The following is a 17,866-nucleotide window of genomic DNA, read 5'->3' as shown; positions in this document are numbered from 1 at the left end:
GCTCGGCGATCACCCTCGAGGGGTGTCGCCGCTGGTGCCAAATTTTTATTTTCAGTATCCATATTGTGAGACATCCTTGCTTTCTTCAAATCTTTTGTTTTTACATACGGAGGAGGAAGGGGAGGTGTATCACCAACTCTGGGATCATCCTCCATGCTATTTTCACTGCTGCCCTCAATCAGATTCATCTGAAGCTTCTTCCTAGCACTTGGTTCATCTTCACTCTCCTCAATCACCTGGGCATTATGAGCCCCAGGTTTCAATGGGCTTGTAGCAGACTCTCGCAAGTCGTCTGTGGAGTCCAAATCAGCATCGCCTGAGGAGCGCTTCTTTGGGCCAGCGCTATGTGCCTCACCTCTCCCAGCAAAACCTCCACGTATCGGAGCCCGAGGTACAAACCGACGGGGCGCCGGAGCAGGTTGACTTGCTCTTCGGACAGCTAGCATCCAAGAGCCGTATTGCAGTTGTTGTTCAGTCCAAACACCGTCACCACATTCCTCATGATCGTGCCCCAAGAGACCACACCGTTTGCAAAAGAATGGGATTTTCTCATATTTCACCGCCAGCCTTCTTTTTCCTTCCGGCATTGATAAGGTCACAAACCTCATAAGGGGCCTGGATATATCAATTCTCACTCGAAGACGCACATAGTTCCCATCATAGTACAGTTTTGGGGTCATCTGTATTTCCCTAACTTTGCCAACACGCCGGGCAAGGTCATCAACTACTTCTTTTCTGCGATATAATTCCGGTATGCCATGGATTTGCGCCCAGACATAGATGCCGCCAAAGACAAAATTCTCAGGATCACTTAATCCGTCATAGTCTTCGATGATCACTCCCCAACCCCGAAAAGTCCAGGGGCCTTGGTGAACTACTTTCTTCCAATCACCCAAGCAAAACATCTGAAAGATAAATAAGTTTTCACCAACTTCTCTACAGATTGGATCGCGAGACAGGTTCCAGACAACTTTCATCTTCTCAATCAGAGCATCCGAACTGAACGATCGGGACGTGTGTACCTTGCCAATTGCAAGCCATCGTGCTGCTTGGTGATACTCTTTTGCTTCTTCTGCCCCAATCACAACATCATCTAGCTCTTCTTCGTTCAGCTCCAGATGGGCAAACATGTCATCCAGATTCGCATCTTTTTCCCCGCTAGGTGACGCAGAGGTACCCGGACCAGCAGACACGGCCTCGTCCGCCGTCGGCATGAACCCAGGGTTCGATCTTCCAATCTCATCTTTCGTCGCATCCATGATCGCCAATCCACGCCCAACCCTAGACAGGCGAACAAGCAGCAGCCGAACCAGGGAAAACCTCGAACGAAACCAGAGGCTTCCGGGCGAGGGTAGAGTCGAGAGCGCGGGGGGAAGCACGGGAGGGGGAGCCGGAGATCGGCCCGATCTCACGGTGGCGACGGAAATCGCCTCCGGAGCAGAGAAAACCCTAAACGAGAGGGTACCGGTTCGCACCAAGTCCCACTCCTCTCCGAAAATATGTTCATGCCATGTCTTGCTTCTTCTTCTTCTTCTTCTTGAAACCAACATTTCCATTCTTAATACGCTTTCAAAGTTCAAAATTCACTTTATTTTGGTACTGTTTTCGTAAGAAAGTGCTATTGTTAACTAAGTTGATTTTGTTTCTGGCCTCTTGGTTACTGCTCCCGAACATGACGCAAATAGTAGCTGCATTGATATAAAGTTGTAAGAGAATCAAAATTGTCCAAAAGGAAAAGACTAATGTGTTCATTAATATTAGTTTACTAATTCTGCAAATGGTTGTTTACTCACCAATCTCTTCCTCTGCCAGTGTCTGCAATCTATTTGTCTTCCCAACCGCGATTCACATTCTATTGTGTCACCTTGTCTTGAACAACTGCTTTGGAGTGATATTTTATGAGTGCCACATAGGATAAACACTGAGGTGGAGAAAATAAAAAGTAAAAAAGAGGTTTGGCTTCTCTTAATTAAGTGATGATCTCTTAGCAACAATCTATATCACCACATATTTAGAGATGTCTGGTTACGAGAGATAAGACTAAGGAATAACCCATTCTATACCATATTTATTGTTATATCTAAATTATGTGGTGACATTAAAATAAGATGGTCGTATCAATCATTATACATTCCCTTACACCATCACAATGAAGTCTTTAGCCAGCCATTCATCCAGGCTTCAAAGAGGGAGCCTTGCCATCATGCCCATAACCCTGCACCCTCACGCAATTTTGTCTCTCATTTTGTAAATTCATCATGCCTGTGAAGGTATGTACAATTGTAGATAAGACAATACTCATATGTATGTTTAGTAACTACATCATCTAGAAAAAAATGTAAATCATGGTTCTTCCATTTCATCATCTATAATCAGGACAAATCTATGAAACGCAGAGCATACATCTTAGTGCCGTATTTCGCAATTCTCACACATATATACATTATATGATGGCTTTGTAGTAAATATCCTTCCTATGAAACATCTATCCTATAAAAACTGAGTAATCGTGTCAACTGCAACTTGTGTCTCGAAGCAACTTATATCCCAGCCGCACCATCTTAACTGCAACTTGTGTCCCAAAGCAACTCGTGTCCCAAATTCACCATCTCAACCGCAACTTATGTTTTAAAGGTGGCTTAGTTTGTTGTTGCTACAAATTGTGTCCCCTTGATCGCGCCAAGAAGGCTCAGCCTGTTTTGCTAGTCCCCAAGGAGTTATGGTCTAAGAGGAGCCGCTGCATTTTTCTATGTTGCTGCGGTGTTGGGTGTTTTTTTTGCGAACTTGGTATCTGGTGTCATTCTTGTTGTTCCTCGGGCAGCTGGTCTTTGTGATTTAGAGTAGCAGAGTCCGTAAAGATGTGAACTGAAAACTCGGAGTTCAGTTCATCGAACTCTTGTTTACGGGTCGAAAAAATCTTGTCACAGAGCATAATCCGTAAAACAAGAACTGAAAAACTGAATTTGAAATGTCGCGGGGAAATTGATCGATGATCATATATATAGATGGATTTGATGCTCCAATTGAGCATCAAAATTTACATAATTCGATAAATTAAACCTAAATTACTTAGTACACCGGCGGGCTCTACTAATTTGAACCAAAATGCGGCCTAATAATGGCCTATACGCGTCTCGGCGGCAGACGGCATCGACCCTGGCGTCGAGGAGCTTCACTCCTCCTCGGCGTCAAGTTCAACTATCTCGAGCTTGACGCGGCAGACGCGCTCCTCCCGGCGGTCCGTCTCGTACTCGCGCACTTGGTGGACGTCGTCCACCTCCTCCCGGCGGAAGCGAGCGCGGGCCTCCGCCGCGGAGATGGCCTTCGTCTGCGCGAGCACGGCGTCCTCCTCGTCGGAGCCGTGGACGTAGTCGCCCGCCAAGAAGGTGGGCGACCACGCGGGGACGAGCTCGTCGTCGTCGTCGGAGCTGTCATCGATGGGGGGCCGCGGTGCGCGACTGGAGCCGCCAGACGACGACCCCTCGCCGTCGTTGGCGTACCTCGCTAGCTTCCCTGAGGGCGTGAGCCCCCAGTTCCCCACCGCGGGCGCTGCGCTTGCGCGCGCCCTCCGACCGGTTTCACTACCACCGTTCCGCCTCTGTGCGGAACACGGGTGACGCGACGGCGAGTCCCCGCCGCCCAATCCGGTGCCGCGGCCTGTTGAGTCGCCACGAGAGGCCATCGCGCCGCTTAGGAGGGTGGAGGGGTGACTGCGGCCTACTCAATTGCTCGCCGGAATACGTGTGAGGTGGCGGCGGAGGGAGTGGAAGCGGCGAAGGGGAGTAGGGTTTGGAAACCGAACTCCCCTCCGTGGCCTCTTTTAATACGGGGCGGCCGCACAGTTTCTCGGGGGTCGAACTCGTTATACGGGCCAGGCCGCGAGTTCAGGCTCCATTCTGGCCCAGTTTCGGCCCGAACCCGTATTACCGCCGGAGTTTTTCAGTTTCCGCCTCTTTTACGGGCTGATGCTCTTAGGGTAGGGCGAGAAACTTGTAATCTTTCGATCAACATCCTTCTTCCACATAACTAAGACTGAATCTGCGACAAGTAATTCAGATCGAAAGGAATGTTATAATTATATGTGCCTCTTACACGCTTTCATAACTGAATTTGTGATTTTGCAACCACAGAACCACATGAGCCATGGATTCGATAGTGAAGCAAATTTCGTGTAGGTGCCCTAGGCCCCTAGCATCCTCAAAATTAATCACCTTGTACACATGATCCACCACTCAATAAATGATGACTCTTCATCTAGTACCAGATGATTAGCCACTAATCACTACTAGACCGGATCGGCCCCACCTGATCGTTAAGAAACAACCCTCGCCGCTCTCCCCGTTCCCCTTTTCCCCTCCGATCGCAGCAGCTTCCGGGAAGACGGAGCCGCCCACCATTAAAATACCCAACTCGCCATCTCCCCTTCCTCCTCCTCGGCCTCCGCCGCCTCCCCGAACCCTAACCCTCCCCGGCGGCCGGCGATGGGCGCCGTCGCCTCCACGGTGGCGGCGCGCTTCGCCTTCTTCCCGCCCTCCCCGCCCTCCTACGGCGTCGAGCCGCCGCCCTCGCCCGCGGCCGCCGCCGCCGACGGCGCGGTGGTGGAGCTCAGCGGGGTGCCCCGGCGCGGCGGCGTGGAGGCGCGCCGCCTGCCCACCAAGCGCGGCACGGAGGTCGTCGCCATGTACGTGCGCCAGCCCGGGGCGCGCCTCACGCTGCTCTACTCCCACGGCAACGCCGCCGACCTGGGGCAGATGTACGAGCTCTTCGTCGAGCTCAGCTCGCACCTCAACGTCAACCTCATGGGGTACGCCCGTCCCCCTCGCATTGGAGAGATCCCGCTGGTTTAGTATCCACATTTTTGTTACGAATTATTATGACGCTGTCATTTTGCTTCATTTTCACTGAAGCCCGAAGTTGTAGGAGTTGGATTTAGTGTAGAACTCGACTGCCTGGTTTTGCCCGTTTAGGATCTTGGAGTAGATCAGTAGGAACCTCTGAAGGCGCCCCCCTATTTTGTACTTCACATCGGGGTTTAAATTTTGTACTCGGGACCAGTGGTATTATTGCCTCCTTATTTTGCGTTAGTGCAGGTCGTCCTAGGTACGAATTAATGATTTAGTTGAAGTGTAATCTTCAAGCCCGTGCCGGCAGTTGGTTTTGCATTCAAACCCTTCACGGAAAGTAGCATTGGTTGTTAGATACTGTTGTGATTTGACTCAAGTTGTTGAACCAGCGGGAATGTCTGTGGAGGAGGCATGTATCTAGTTGCATGGTCCGGCGGCTAGGCTAATAGGGAAGGTTTGATTGAAGTTGATCATTGTACTTTTAACAAATATATATTTTCCAGGATTTATGGCTGACTGGGAAGTTTGGATGTTAGTGCACTCCACTGTACTATCCAGTGACGGGACAGTCTGCTTTATGTCACCGTCACCGCTAGAGTCGTTTGAAAATTGTAGGGTCTGGGCAAGGAAAATGAAACATTTGGATTCAAGTGTTTCATTGGGAATATTCTTGTAGCACCTTAAATAATTCAGTTGGTACAAACTGAGGATTGATTGTACCAGAATGTGTCCTGGTCGCCATTTCTGGTCAAATTTTTGTTACCTCTTTGGCACATTCATATTATTATTACTTCTGTATTAATATTCTTGCCTTGCTGAAAAGAAAAAAGACTAGTTTTTCGCTCGTCTTGTAGATTCTGTTTCCCATTAATTGCCTAGGGATCTTATACTGTAAATATTTTGTGGTTATGTGTAATGATGAATATGGAATATATATTTTTTGCTCCAGTTTTGTATTAGATTCTAGCGCAACTTATATTATATTTATATCACTTCTATTGCACCCACAGAACCGAGAACCTAAATTGGTTAGGTTTTATCAGAATTTCAGCTATAGATTTGTTTGCGGATGTCCTAGGAAATGTTAGCACACTGAGTACACATTTCATTCTTTGTTTCCTAATTTACTCATTTTTAATGGATAATATTTGGCTTATCAAAGGGATCTCAATTGGGCATGCTTTGATTGGAACTCTTGTCTGTTTTACTTCCCAGTTCCAAGTTTAGATTTTTCGTCGGGTTATGTATTTGTGCGTAGGTAGTGAATAAGTGGAGGAGCTTTTGTTTATAACTTATGTTCCATATGCCCTTTGCGTGGGCCAGGTTTTTGGTGTGGGAATTATGCATTCCTGATTCAGTCGCTATTGTTTTATAATTGATACACTGCCATATGTGCTGTTTACAGGTTAGATACATTGAGTTGTTTAGTCTATATCGCATCCAATGTCAGATCTTGTGGTGGTGGTGTGGAGCAATAAGTAGTTGGTCTACTCTGTCTCATATTTACCTTGTTTGAGTAGCGGAAAACCAAATCTGATCCCGGGTGCATATGCACCTGGTATATATAAAACATATTTCCAAAACATAAAAAATTTAGTAAAAAAATTTAGCATATAGAGGGACATGTTCTATGTGTGCACGTAAAGTTTCACATAAAACCAACAATTTTTCTACCCTGTGTAAAAAAGACAAATAATGCCTCAAAAAATAGACTATTTTAGCACCAAAGATTTGTCTTTTTTACACAAGGCACGAAACATATCGGTTTTTGCTGAAACAACTTTGTAAGCATGTAATATGTCAAGGTATACACGGAGAATTTTTATTTGTATTTTTCTAACATTTTAAAATATGTTTAATATGCATTTCAAATAAAGGGTGCATATGCACCCGGGTGTAGAAACACCCTGTCCACCTTTGAGTAGTGCTTTCTTTTCAATTGAGTAATAAACACCATTTGTCTGTCTTATAGCTCCAGTCCCAGTTTGCCTTTTTTTTTCCTGGTGGAACCAAGCAGTAATTTCATATCTAGTTTGCCTTTTCATAAGGTCACTGTCAGCTGTTTGCTTGACCTTCTATTTATAGCAGACCAGCTGTTGCTTTGACTCTTGGCAGCTATAGTATATTTATATACATGGTTATGCAAAATTTGAGCAGATTTCTTATATGTACATATAGCTTGTTTTTAAGCTTTTTGTTTGTGCTCCTTAGTCTTGAACACTTGATTCTGTCAATGCAATATAAGTTTCACTGAATACATTAAACACCTACCCATTTTGGTTTCGCATAGTAACTTACGCATGATCTCCCTCTTTTTTGCAGTTACGATTATTCTGGGTATGGGCAATCTTCTGGGAAGGTATAGACTCAATCTTTTTCTAGGAAAGTACTTTTCCTCCCCTCTCCCTCTTTGTTTTCTGTTTTATGCGGTTCAGCTATCATCGGTTTGTATAGCTGATTTGATTTATTTCTATTTGATTCTGCAGCCAAGTGAGCAGAATACTTATGCAGATATAGAGGCTGCTTATAGGTGTCTCATAGAAACTTATGGTACCTCTGAGGAGAACATCATTCTGTATGGTCAATCAGTCGGCAGTGGTCCTACTCTGGATTTGGCTTCTCGTTTACCTCATTTGAGAGCAGTTGTTCTACACAGCCCAATTTCATCTGGCTTGAGAGTAATGTATCCAGTGAAACATACATACTGGTTTGACATATATAAGGTGATTACTTTACTTCGCTTTTTTCAGTTTTATCTTCCTTGATCTGATATCTATATTTATTTGCAGAACATTGACAAAGTTCCATTGGTCAAATGTCCTGTGTTAGTAATCCATGTGAGTATCCTACTGACAGTAAGATTTCCTAGAGGTGTTAAACTCCATATGAAAAGAACACCAGCAGTTAGCTGTAATGGGAATGAAATGAAGCCTTTACATTTGATTATTATTATATATTATTTTCTCCATTCTTTACAAATATTTTTCATGTTCGTTTGTTTTACTACCACAGTTCTAAAACTGGACCGATGACCAAAGTGGCCTGGCTATTGGTTCACCGGTCCACTTGCTGGTTTTATAAGTTCCAAAAATATTAATTTGGCATCATATAATCTAATGAACAAATAAGTTTTTTTTTGCGGGTAATGAACAAATAAATTCAAATGTAAAGTGGTTGAGTTAAGTAAAAGAAAGTTGTACTATTGTAATGTTTGTGTGACATCCTTTCCTTTCAAAGGTTACAACTCTTTCCTTTCTCAGAAATTTGATTATGGTGTTTTGGAAGAGATGACTGTTGCATAGCTACATAAATATTTCTCAACTGTTAAAGTTATTTCATCTGCAGGGTACAGCTGATGATGTTGTGGACTGCACTCATGGGAGAGCACTGTGGGAACTCTCGAAAGTAAAGTATGAGCCTCTGTGGGTTAAAGGGGGAAACCATTGTAATTTGGAACTCTATCCTGAATACATTAAGCACCTAAAGAAGTTTGTCTCAGCCATAGAGAAGTCACCACCACTGAAAGATGAATCTCCAGAAAGCTCAGGTCCTTCAGATCTCGATACGGGATCTGAAAGTATGGAGAGTTCAAGGAGAAGCACGGATGTCAGGGAAAAATCAAGGTCAAGCACTGATCACAGGCGGAGCACGGACCGACGGGAGAAACCAAGGGGCAGCATAGATAGGAGGGATAAAAGCAGAAAGAGTGTAGATCATCCTGACAAGCCGAGGCCTAGTGTGGATCAACCTGATAAACCACGGAAAAGCATTGACCGGTCTGTATACTCTTACATTTGTTCTGTTTGTTTTTCTTTTTAATGTGGGTTTCTGCTACAGGATATATCCTTGTTGTGCCTGTGTCTTATTTACTTATTCAATTCATTATGTGACAGGTTTGGAGGGATGATGAGGTCTGTCAAATTGTGCAATATTGACTGCTTCAAAGTAACTTCCACTTCTGGGAGCTGAAAATAGTGGAAGGTTAGTTTTTGGTTAGTCATCTGTATTTATTCCATCTGTATAATCTATTCAATTGGGTGTTTTTAGTTTTGCTGTGAAAGGTGTACTCATTTGGGTGAGGGTTGTTCACACTGAGTTGTTGCTTGAGAAGAAATGATCATTCATTCACGACCCCGAGTTTTCAAAGCCAATCATTTGTTACATGAAGAATTCTACTCCTGCAGAGTATCATTGAACACCGTTGTTACACTGTACATATGTTGTACCATTACACTGCCGTAGTTTTCTTTTTCATAGAAACATTTCATAGATATGAACCAACTAAACTGGGAATTTTGTCTTCCCCCTGGGAAGTATGTTACTTCATCGTTTCGTCATAGATCTTGAGTTTGAAATGTTCCACTGAATCATTTAATGTACTCATCACCTTTGTCCAGTTCAACTCTCGTGTTTTAACGTGGTAGAGAGTTTTGCCAGTTGCTCTGTTAATAGAATATTTATCATACGTGATAGAGAATCATGCAAGGACAGGTCAGCTGCTCTGTTAGTTGAATACATAGTCATAATGACAACTATTACTCTGTTCAATAATATAAGCGGTTTTAGCAGCTTAGACTAGTCACAATGGGGAGTATCATATAGTAGTATCATGCATATATATAGTAGTATCATGCATATGATACTAGTGTACGATATTATCTTCACAATGCATAGTATCATGTAGTAGTATTATATGTTACATGTATTTAATGATTTGTAGAATCTCAATACAAAAGTGTGTACTACCTCTTTCACAGTTTATTAGGCGTGCGCGTATACCTGGATCGTAAATTTGATCAAGTTAGCATTAGTTATATGTTATAAAAATTATATCATTAGAAAGTTTAGATGTTCTATTTTCTAATGATATAATTTTTGCATTATATAATTTAAATTATATAGGTCAAATTGGCGACCTAGGGATACGGGGAAGACTAGTAAACTGAGACGGAGGGAGTACAAGATTTGTTTGCATTAATATTTCTAGTTTTACATGCTATGATACGGTATCTACCTATGATACCACTATCATCTCTTTCATCATTAATTGATATGACACATCAGCATTTTACATGCATGTAGTGTATGATACTACTTATGATACTGCCATTGTGACTAGTAACGGAGGTAGTATTTTCAAGACTCTGCCCAGTTTCCTTTTATCGTCTAGCTTCTGTAAAATATGTGTCCATCTATATGTATAAATCCCACGATCTTCCTCTTGCCTAGTTGAGAGGACAAATTATGGGGGTTTTAGAGCATCTCCAGCCGCGTCCCCCAAAGCAATTTGGGGCGCGCCGGAAAAAACGTTAAAGCCGCGTCCCCTAAAGACCATTTTTGTCCGGCGCGCCCCGATACGGTGTCCGGCGCCCCGAGCCCGTCCCCGTCCCACAGAGGACGCTCCGGGCACGCCGGACACAAGGAAAAGCGAGACGAACCGACGCGGCCCGACGCGTTAGCGGCTCGGAAGCCTAAAACCCCGTCGCCTCCTTTGGTCAAGCGATGTTAATGGCGTCCCTGTTTTCCCAGGCGACGCAGGGACGCGTTTTGTCGTGCATGGCCGCGTGGCCGTCCGCGCCGGCGTTAATGCGTGCAACCACCTGCTGCCGCCGCTGTTTAAGATGCCCTGCAGTTCTCACCGCTCACAAACCTTCTCGTCGCCGCCGCCTCCCCCCTCCCAGAGCTTCTCCTCGCCGCTCCAAAAATGTCGAGCTCGTCCTCCTGCAAGATCGCCGCGGCGAACGGCTTCGGCCGCGGCAGCCTCACCGTGCCGGAGGCGTGGGCGCTGTACCACGCCCGGTATCCAGTCCCGCCGGACATGCGGCTGCCAAGCAGCGGCGGCTGGAAGATGGCCGTGAATGGCATTGGCGTCCCGCCGCCGCCGATGCCGCGCATGGACCAATAGAGGGACGCCATCAAGGCCCGTCGGGCTCAACTCACCGCCGAGGAGCGGTTAAATTTAGTCAAATTTCGTTCGAATCTATGTAAGTTTGGACGAATCTAATCGAATCTCGTTAAGTTTAAAATTTCCGAAATTTTGTTTGGGGGACGCGACTGGGGAGCGACGTCCCCCAAACGCGGCACGAACGAAAAACATCCCCCAAACGCTCAATCCGACGCGTTTTGGGGATGGTTTGGTGGACGCGGCTGGAGATGCTCTTAGCACATAGATGATCATGCCTCTGTCAACAATAGGTTGGACGGAGCACCAACAACATTTGGACAAAGGAAACTGTGCGGAAGCTAATCGTGGAGAGGGCTTAGAGCATCTCTAGCAGGGCTCGAACTGAAAACTTGGAGTTAAAATACTCAGCTGGTACGGCCGCGGCGATGTTAACTGCTGCTAGGGCTGCAAGTGGCGCCGCTAACGGGGCGGATTAGAGTACGAATAGTGCAAACTAAGTAGATGTGAAATCGTGGTATCTAGTACAAATAAACTAAGTAGATGTGAAATCGTGGCATCTAGTACAGTTTGTACTGAACTTTGGGATTTGCGGGACTACAACGAGGCCGCATCTAAACCCTAACTAGCCGCCTCCGCCTCGTTGTCCTACTCCTCCTTCTTCTCCTCCTCCTCCATTTGCGTTGCCACAGTCGCCGCCAACGCATTCGCCTCCTCCGTCAACGCATCAGCCCGCGCACCCAGGCCGCCTCCGCTGCCGCCGCCTCCTCCCGCAGCTGCTGCTGCTCCAGCGCCTCCCGTGGTCGCTGCTCAATCACCTCCCGCCGTCGTTGCTCAATCGCCTCCTGCCGCTCACGGTACTGGAGATCCCGCTCCATGTGCAGGCGCTCCCGCTCTGCACGCCACCGCTCGCCCATCTCCTCCGCCCGGCGCAACCGTGCCTCTTTTGTCGTGGTGGCGTTGAACACAGCTATGGTGTTCGCCAGCGCCGCCTCCTCCCACGCTTCATTGCCCACAGCTTTCGGGTTGATGTCGAACTGCGGTGCTGGAGGTGGTGGAGGTGGTGGAGGTGGTGGTGGAGATGGTGGTGGAGGGAACTGGCCGGCGCCGACGCGGTTCATCATTGCGCAAGTGGTGTGTATGTGCCGATGGTTGTGCTTGCGGCGGAGAAAGGGATGCCGGTGGCTGTGGTGGCTACCATTGAGTGGGGGAGGCCTTTATAGACGCCGGTGTCGCCAGAAGAGGCGGGAAGATAGCGAAGGAAGAGGCTAGAAGCAGCGGGAAGAAAGCGCGGCAACGCGCGGTGGCGTACGAACGCCGGCGACGCGTGGAGGCTGTGTAGCGCCGACGAGACGTCTCGCTTGCCCCTCCATCACCATTAAGGCAAAGCTGTGACGCTTCATTCGTGTGTCACTGACGTGTCTGTCCCGCCACTCCCCGCCTCGCTTCTCGTTGTGTCCGGCGTGCCCGTACGTCCCTTGTGGATCGGGGATGGGCTCGGGGCGCCAGACACCGTATTGGGCCGAGTCGGATGGAAATGGCCTTTGGGGCGCGTGGCTAGGAACGAAAAAATGTTCGACGCGCCCCAAATACCTTTGGGGACGCTTTGGGGTACACGGCTGGAGATGCTCTAATGAAAACTAGGAGTTCGGACAAATGGAGGATGGAACTTTGGAGTTTGGACAAATGGAGGATGAGCGCGAGGGAGCTTGTTACAATAACAACATCACAGCTTTTTTCCAAGTAAGTTGGGATAGCCTAGATGAAGACATAGAGAAACCATAACAAGAAGAGATAAAAAAAAAGAGTAATCTGATATTCCGGTACATGGATCGCTGATTTTGATGCGGTCCTATTAAGAGCTAAATTTATAGGGACATTCCAATCTTCCAAGTCTTTTTTTACTATCTCCGTCCATGTCAACTTTGGTTACCCTCTGCCCCTCCTTATATTTTCCACACTCCTTTAGATTTCATAGTTAACTATGGAGGTGATGCGGCCTAAGGCCACGTGGGTTGCCCGATCTCACGAATTGACCGAGGGAAAGGCGGGGGAGAGGAAGAACACGAAGAACACGATGAACACACGCGAACGCACGCAACACAACCCGATACAATTCCGGTTTACTCCCGATAGCCCGAACCACTATCACGATAGAATCCCTCAAGGAGAGACACGAGGTAGAATCCCCGAGAGAAAGACCGATATACGATCTATGGAGTCACACGTGTGAGAGACCGCGGTAGAATCACAAGTGCGAAAGATAAATCATATAAGGAGTGCCTTGATACAACTCATAGATTTGTGTCTAAGAGAGGAGGGGGTTTCCCTAATCCCGGAGGGATGGTGAAGGCATAAGCCAAGTTCTCACTCAAGTTATGTCTTCCCTAATGAAGGGGGAGGTGGGATCCTATATATAGGGAGCCACTAAAGGAGGGGTAGTTTAGGCATACAAAGGGATAAAGGGTTCAGATTTGATGCTCTTTGCAGTGGGGCGGTAGTGCCGGCGCAGGTAGGGTGACAGGGCCGTCATCCTCAGGTGTAGTGGTAGGGCGGCAGTGCCGGTGGAGATGGGCGGCAGTGCCGGTCGTCCTGAGCGGCAGTGCCGGCCTTCGCGGCGTGTCCCCTTCTCCTTGACGATCTCTTCCATGCTTCCATGACCTTGACGTTGACCTTGAGTCTTCGAGCCTCCATGGCGTCATCCACTTCCTCCATACTCAGCGATGCATACCTATCATGGTCATATGATGTAGGATGAAGTAGCATACCATTCAGGAGAGACATTTGTAGGAACGCATAAAGGAGAAGATTCACCTTTGCGTGACGTGTAGATGTTGACGCGCATGATGCGGTGGAGACCGAAGGTCGCCCCGTATCATCTCCCCCCACTTGAAAAAGAGTCGTCCTCGACGATGAGTCTTCATGTATGTGTAGAGGAGGTAGATGACACCAACGCTTGAATGTCCCTTCACTTGTCAAGAACCCTATGAATAGCACAAGAAAAGCAAAGGAGCAATCAAAGCGTAGCCAAAGTTCAATGGATTTAGGAAGAGGGCGCAAGTAGAAGTAGGTCACCTTATCAAAGTGTCGGTGTGCTCTCATTGAGAGATCTTGTGTAGTTGAAGTGTGCGGGCAAAACCACTCATTGGAGCTCACTAGTATCATGCTCTCAAGAGCTCTTTTTGTCAACTCGTGCTCAATCGAGGTTGACATTGGAGTTTGGGTACCTACACACATGTTAGACAACAAGAACAACGTGTGTGCATGGTATATGAACACATCATCCATCATGATGCGCCATTGCTTTTGCACATCACCATTAGCGGTAAGCAAGATATTATAGTACACATGGTGAATATGCGGGGAAAACTTAGGAACATGCGCAACATGGATATATGCAAAGTCTCCAAAATTTGAGAGAGCTATGGGGGCAATCTCATTTACAAGCATATTAACACTGTTGCAAGCCAAGCATTGGAAAGAGAAAGTATTCAACATTTTGGTTGCACTAATGGGAGAATATTGCAAGCATGTAGCACAAAACATGTTCAAATTTGTATCATTGTTGTCGACAAACCTAGGAAAAGAGCAATTGTTCGGCAAGGTTGTCACAACACAAGCATCAATGTCCTCATTGCAATCAACACATGGGAAAGAGAAATTGTTCGACAAGTTGGATGCATTGGGAAATACATTGAAACACTCATAGCATGGCATGATCATGTTCTCACAAGCAATCAAGTCCACATGATCAACAATGTTGGTATCAAGCAAAGCATCACATGGGAAAATGAAAGAAGCATATGACATAGCATTTGTATCATCAAGATCATGCATGCACTCATCAATCTTCATGTCTACTAGTGGGATCATGGCATCATCAACACCCATGTAGGTACCTTTGTAGTCCCGCTCATATGAGGTAGGTGTTGTGGAAGTGGTAGGCTCCATATGGCCTCCATGTTCATCTTCAATCAAGCATGGTGTGATATCATCATCTTCATGCACCATGTACATCTTCTCCATCATCGGCGTCTCGTCATCCATGGTACCTAATGAGACACAAGAGAACACACTAGAGGTAGAGCGTAAGTTGTTAGAACTTGAAATGGCCTCACATGACCTATCAACTACCACTCTCATCTCACTTGGTGTATCGCTCATGCTCTCGAAGTGGAGGCACTCATCAAGCTCACATATAGTGGAGTCGCTCATCTCACATATAGTGGAGTCGCTCATCTCACATATAGTGGAGTCCCTCATCTCCATGGCAATGGCATCGTCGATGTCCGAGCAACCTAGCAAAGAGGAAGACAACACAAGAGGAGTAGAGGTTAAGTTGTTAGAAATCAAAGTGTCCTCACTCAACTCATGGTATGTGTCACTCTTGCTCTCAAGGTATTTGAAGTATGCGTTGCACTCGGCTTTATCTTTGGGTGTCATATGGGCTTCTCGAGCATCTAGCTCGGCGAAGTATGCTCTCATCTCGGCTTGCTCTAGTGGGGTCATCATGTATATCTCACTAGGATAGGTGTATATGTATGGTGGAAGGAAAACTACACAAGTATCCCACCTTTCAAGAAAGTATCGGAAAAATGGTTCAAGTCAAGAGCAAAGCCAAAATGTATCGGGGTTACTCACACACACACTCAAAGCACACGCAAAAGGCTAAGAACTCTATATGTGGTGGGTAAGGAGTGGATAGCAAACAGAAAAGATCAACGGAAAAGTCTATTGTCAAATGTGGGTAAGATCCAAAGTCAAATGTCAAAAGTGGTGATCTATGTCAAGGAAACACGGAAACACACACAAAGGAGAACAGTGGGGTTAGCGCGACCAAGGAAGTGAGCAAGTGACAAAGATGGTCCTAACGAAGACTATATGCTCGGTGTCACGCCAACACAAGAGAGACCGTAGCTCGGTTGCATAAGAGGGAAGCAACAAGATTTGCACAAATGTCACTCTTCTCTTTCTCTCTTTGCGCTTAGAAGCTTTGGACTCCTTTGTATCGGTGGCACACACACTTTTTTTTCTATTTCTTTTTCTATTTTCTTTTTTTTTCTATGCTTAGAAGCTTTCTTTTTCTCTATGTCACACTTTTTCTTCTTTTGTGTATCTTTCTCACCGAGCTTGCTTCAGAGCTTGGCTCAACACAACGCGCACACATACCCTCTCACGGTCGTGACACTTGTGCAATGCTTCGCAACACTCGGAAAGCCACTCTCAATGGGATAGGTACGCAAAGGAAGAAAAGGCTACAAGGGGTAGGGGAGACAAGTTATACCTATTGACGTTAGGCGGTGTCAAGCACATGAACTTGCGATGGCGAAGTGGTGGTGTCGAAGTGGCGAAGATGCGCCGGAATCCGGGGTGCCGATGCCGTTGTCGCGGTGTTGATGTAGGCGCGGAAGCGGTTCTCATAGACCAAAGGCACTCCAAAACGGAAACCGGGCAAATTAAGTCAATGCCCGAAAAGTTGGGTCAAAACGAGCGGTCAAAAGTTGGAATCCAAAAATCGTCAAAAATTAGAGATAGATTATGTGGAGTATTTGGGGGATGCTGTTAAAATTTGGAGTCAAACGGGCTCCGGAAAGTTGTCAAAATTTGGGGCAAAAAGTGGAGTCAAAATTGGATCAAAGCTGTGTTAAACTGTGCACAGAATTTTCAGAGCGGTAGTACCGGGAATGGTACCGGTCGTGGTACCGGTTAAAAAAAGCGAAGTATACTGAGAGCCTGTACGTTTGACCGGTAGTAGGAGCGGTAGCACTTCCGGTAGTACCGTTGTGCGTGCGGCCGGTAGTACCGCTGATAGGTACCGGAAGAGGTACCGCTTAATAACTTAGACTATACCGGGAGCAAAGACGTGTGAGCGGTAGCTCTAGCGCTATCATCTCCGGTAGTACCGGCCTGGGTGAGTTTGAGCACGCGTGGCCGGAAACTGTAGGAATTGGAGATGTGCGTGTGGAGTTGCTAATGCGTGCGTGATGCAAGGCAAGCTGTGGCGTGGGTGGTGCGCTGCGAGCTGCTGCAGGGTCGGCCCGAGATGCTGCTTGCGGCCGCGCGCGTGGTGGCAGGCGACCTGGGCGAGCGAAGCTGCGACTAGCTGGGGCGCACTAGGCCAGCGTGTGGGCGAGCAGCTGGTTGCAGGGAAGCGAGCGGACGGCTCAATCGTGGAACGGCGAGTGGCGGAATTGGCCGGGGCGGGTGCCTGCTGCGCGTGCGGGGAGGAATTGGCCAGGGGCGCGCGCGAGCAGCGAGCTGGTGGTCAGGATGCAAATGGACACAGACGTCCGTGGAGTCCGCTCGTCCGTGTCCGTCAAAATGGCTAAACGGCGTCGCGGATGGGCCGCGTATCTTACACGGACTCGCGGACAGCTTCCACAGAGCCTGCCAGGCCCGTCTGTTCTGCAAAAAAAAAAAAACAAGAACGAAACAGAGTTTACCTCCCGTCCCCTCCACTTCATCTCCCTCGACAGGGCTCGGCGGCACGCCGCCACGCCGTTCGCCGCCGCTGGCCAGCGCCCTGCTCCTCGCTGCTAGCCTACGCCCAGATCCTCGCCGCCCTCCACCCTCTCATCACATTGCCTCCCATCTACCCCAAATTGGAGCTCCTCGCAGGGTCTTAGAAGGTCTCCGCAGCCGGCCATCATCTGACCCCAGCTCGTCGCCGCTAGTCCCCTTCGACCCTTCTCTAGTTCTCTTCTGGTTCTCTTTGATCCTTCTCTAGTTCTCTTCTGGTCTTCCCCATCGATCTGGCTTATGCAGCTAGCCATCGATCTGATGAATAGTGCGCATCGGCATGTCCGTGTTGTCCGGCGGACTCCGTGGACGTCTAAACGCATTTATGTGGACTCCACGGATAATGAAACTAGCTTAAACGGTTTACTCAGCAGACGCAATGGACTCCACGGATGCGTCCGCCTACATCCTCAGCTGGTGGTGCGGCTTGGTGGAGAGCAGCGCGGGGCGGCGATGAATTGGGCCAGGCGGGGAGGCGGGCGCGGTCCGTTGGAGGCGCAGAGCCAGGGACGGGCGGAGGCGCGGGGCCGTTTACCTGCAGGTCAAGGGCAAGCGATGGTGCGGCGCGTGGCGGATCGAGCGAAAGCTGGAGCGGAGCTGA

General features: G+C 47.6%; 1 protein-coding gene across 2 annotated transcripts; it reads left to right on the top strand.

The window, feature by feature from the left end:
• Positions 1-4,481: 4,481 nt before the first annotated feature.
• On the top strand, positions 4,482-9,240 carry LOC124696407 (alpha/beta hydrolase domain-containing protein 17C-like). 2 transcript variants are annotated; one of them, XM_047229150.1, is made up of 7 exons: positions 4,482-4,804; positions 7,167-7,203; positions 7,331-7,567; positions 7,634-7,681; positions 8,190-8,620; positions 8,738-8,825; positions 8,892-9,240. In XM_047229150.1, exons 1-6 carry the CDS (start codon positions 4,482-4,484, stop codon positions 8,811-8,813), a joined length of 1,152 nt encoding a protein of 383 aa, XP_047085106.1. In that variant the 3' UTR covers positions 8,814-8,825; positions 8,892-9,240. The 2 variants fall into 2 exon arrangements, with proteins under 2 accessions (XP_047085106.1, XP_047085099.1); XM_047229143.1 differs by having other exon boundaries at positions 8,738-9,240.
• The last annotated feature ends 8,626 nt before the right edge of the window (positions 9,241-17,866 follow it).

The sequence above is a fragment of the Lolium rigidum genome, chromosome 1 (genome assembly GCF_022539505.1).
Source record: "Lolium rigidum isolate FL_2022 chromosome 1, APGP_CSIRO_Lrig_0.1, whole genome shotgun sequence".
NCBI classification, from domain to species: Eukaryota; Viridiplantae; Streptophyta; class Magnoliopsida; order Poales; family Poaceae; genus Lolium; species Lolium rigidum.
The sequence above is the reverse complement of the archived record's forward strand: the minus strand, read 5'-3'. Positions and strand labels throughout refer to the sequence as shown.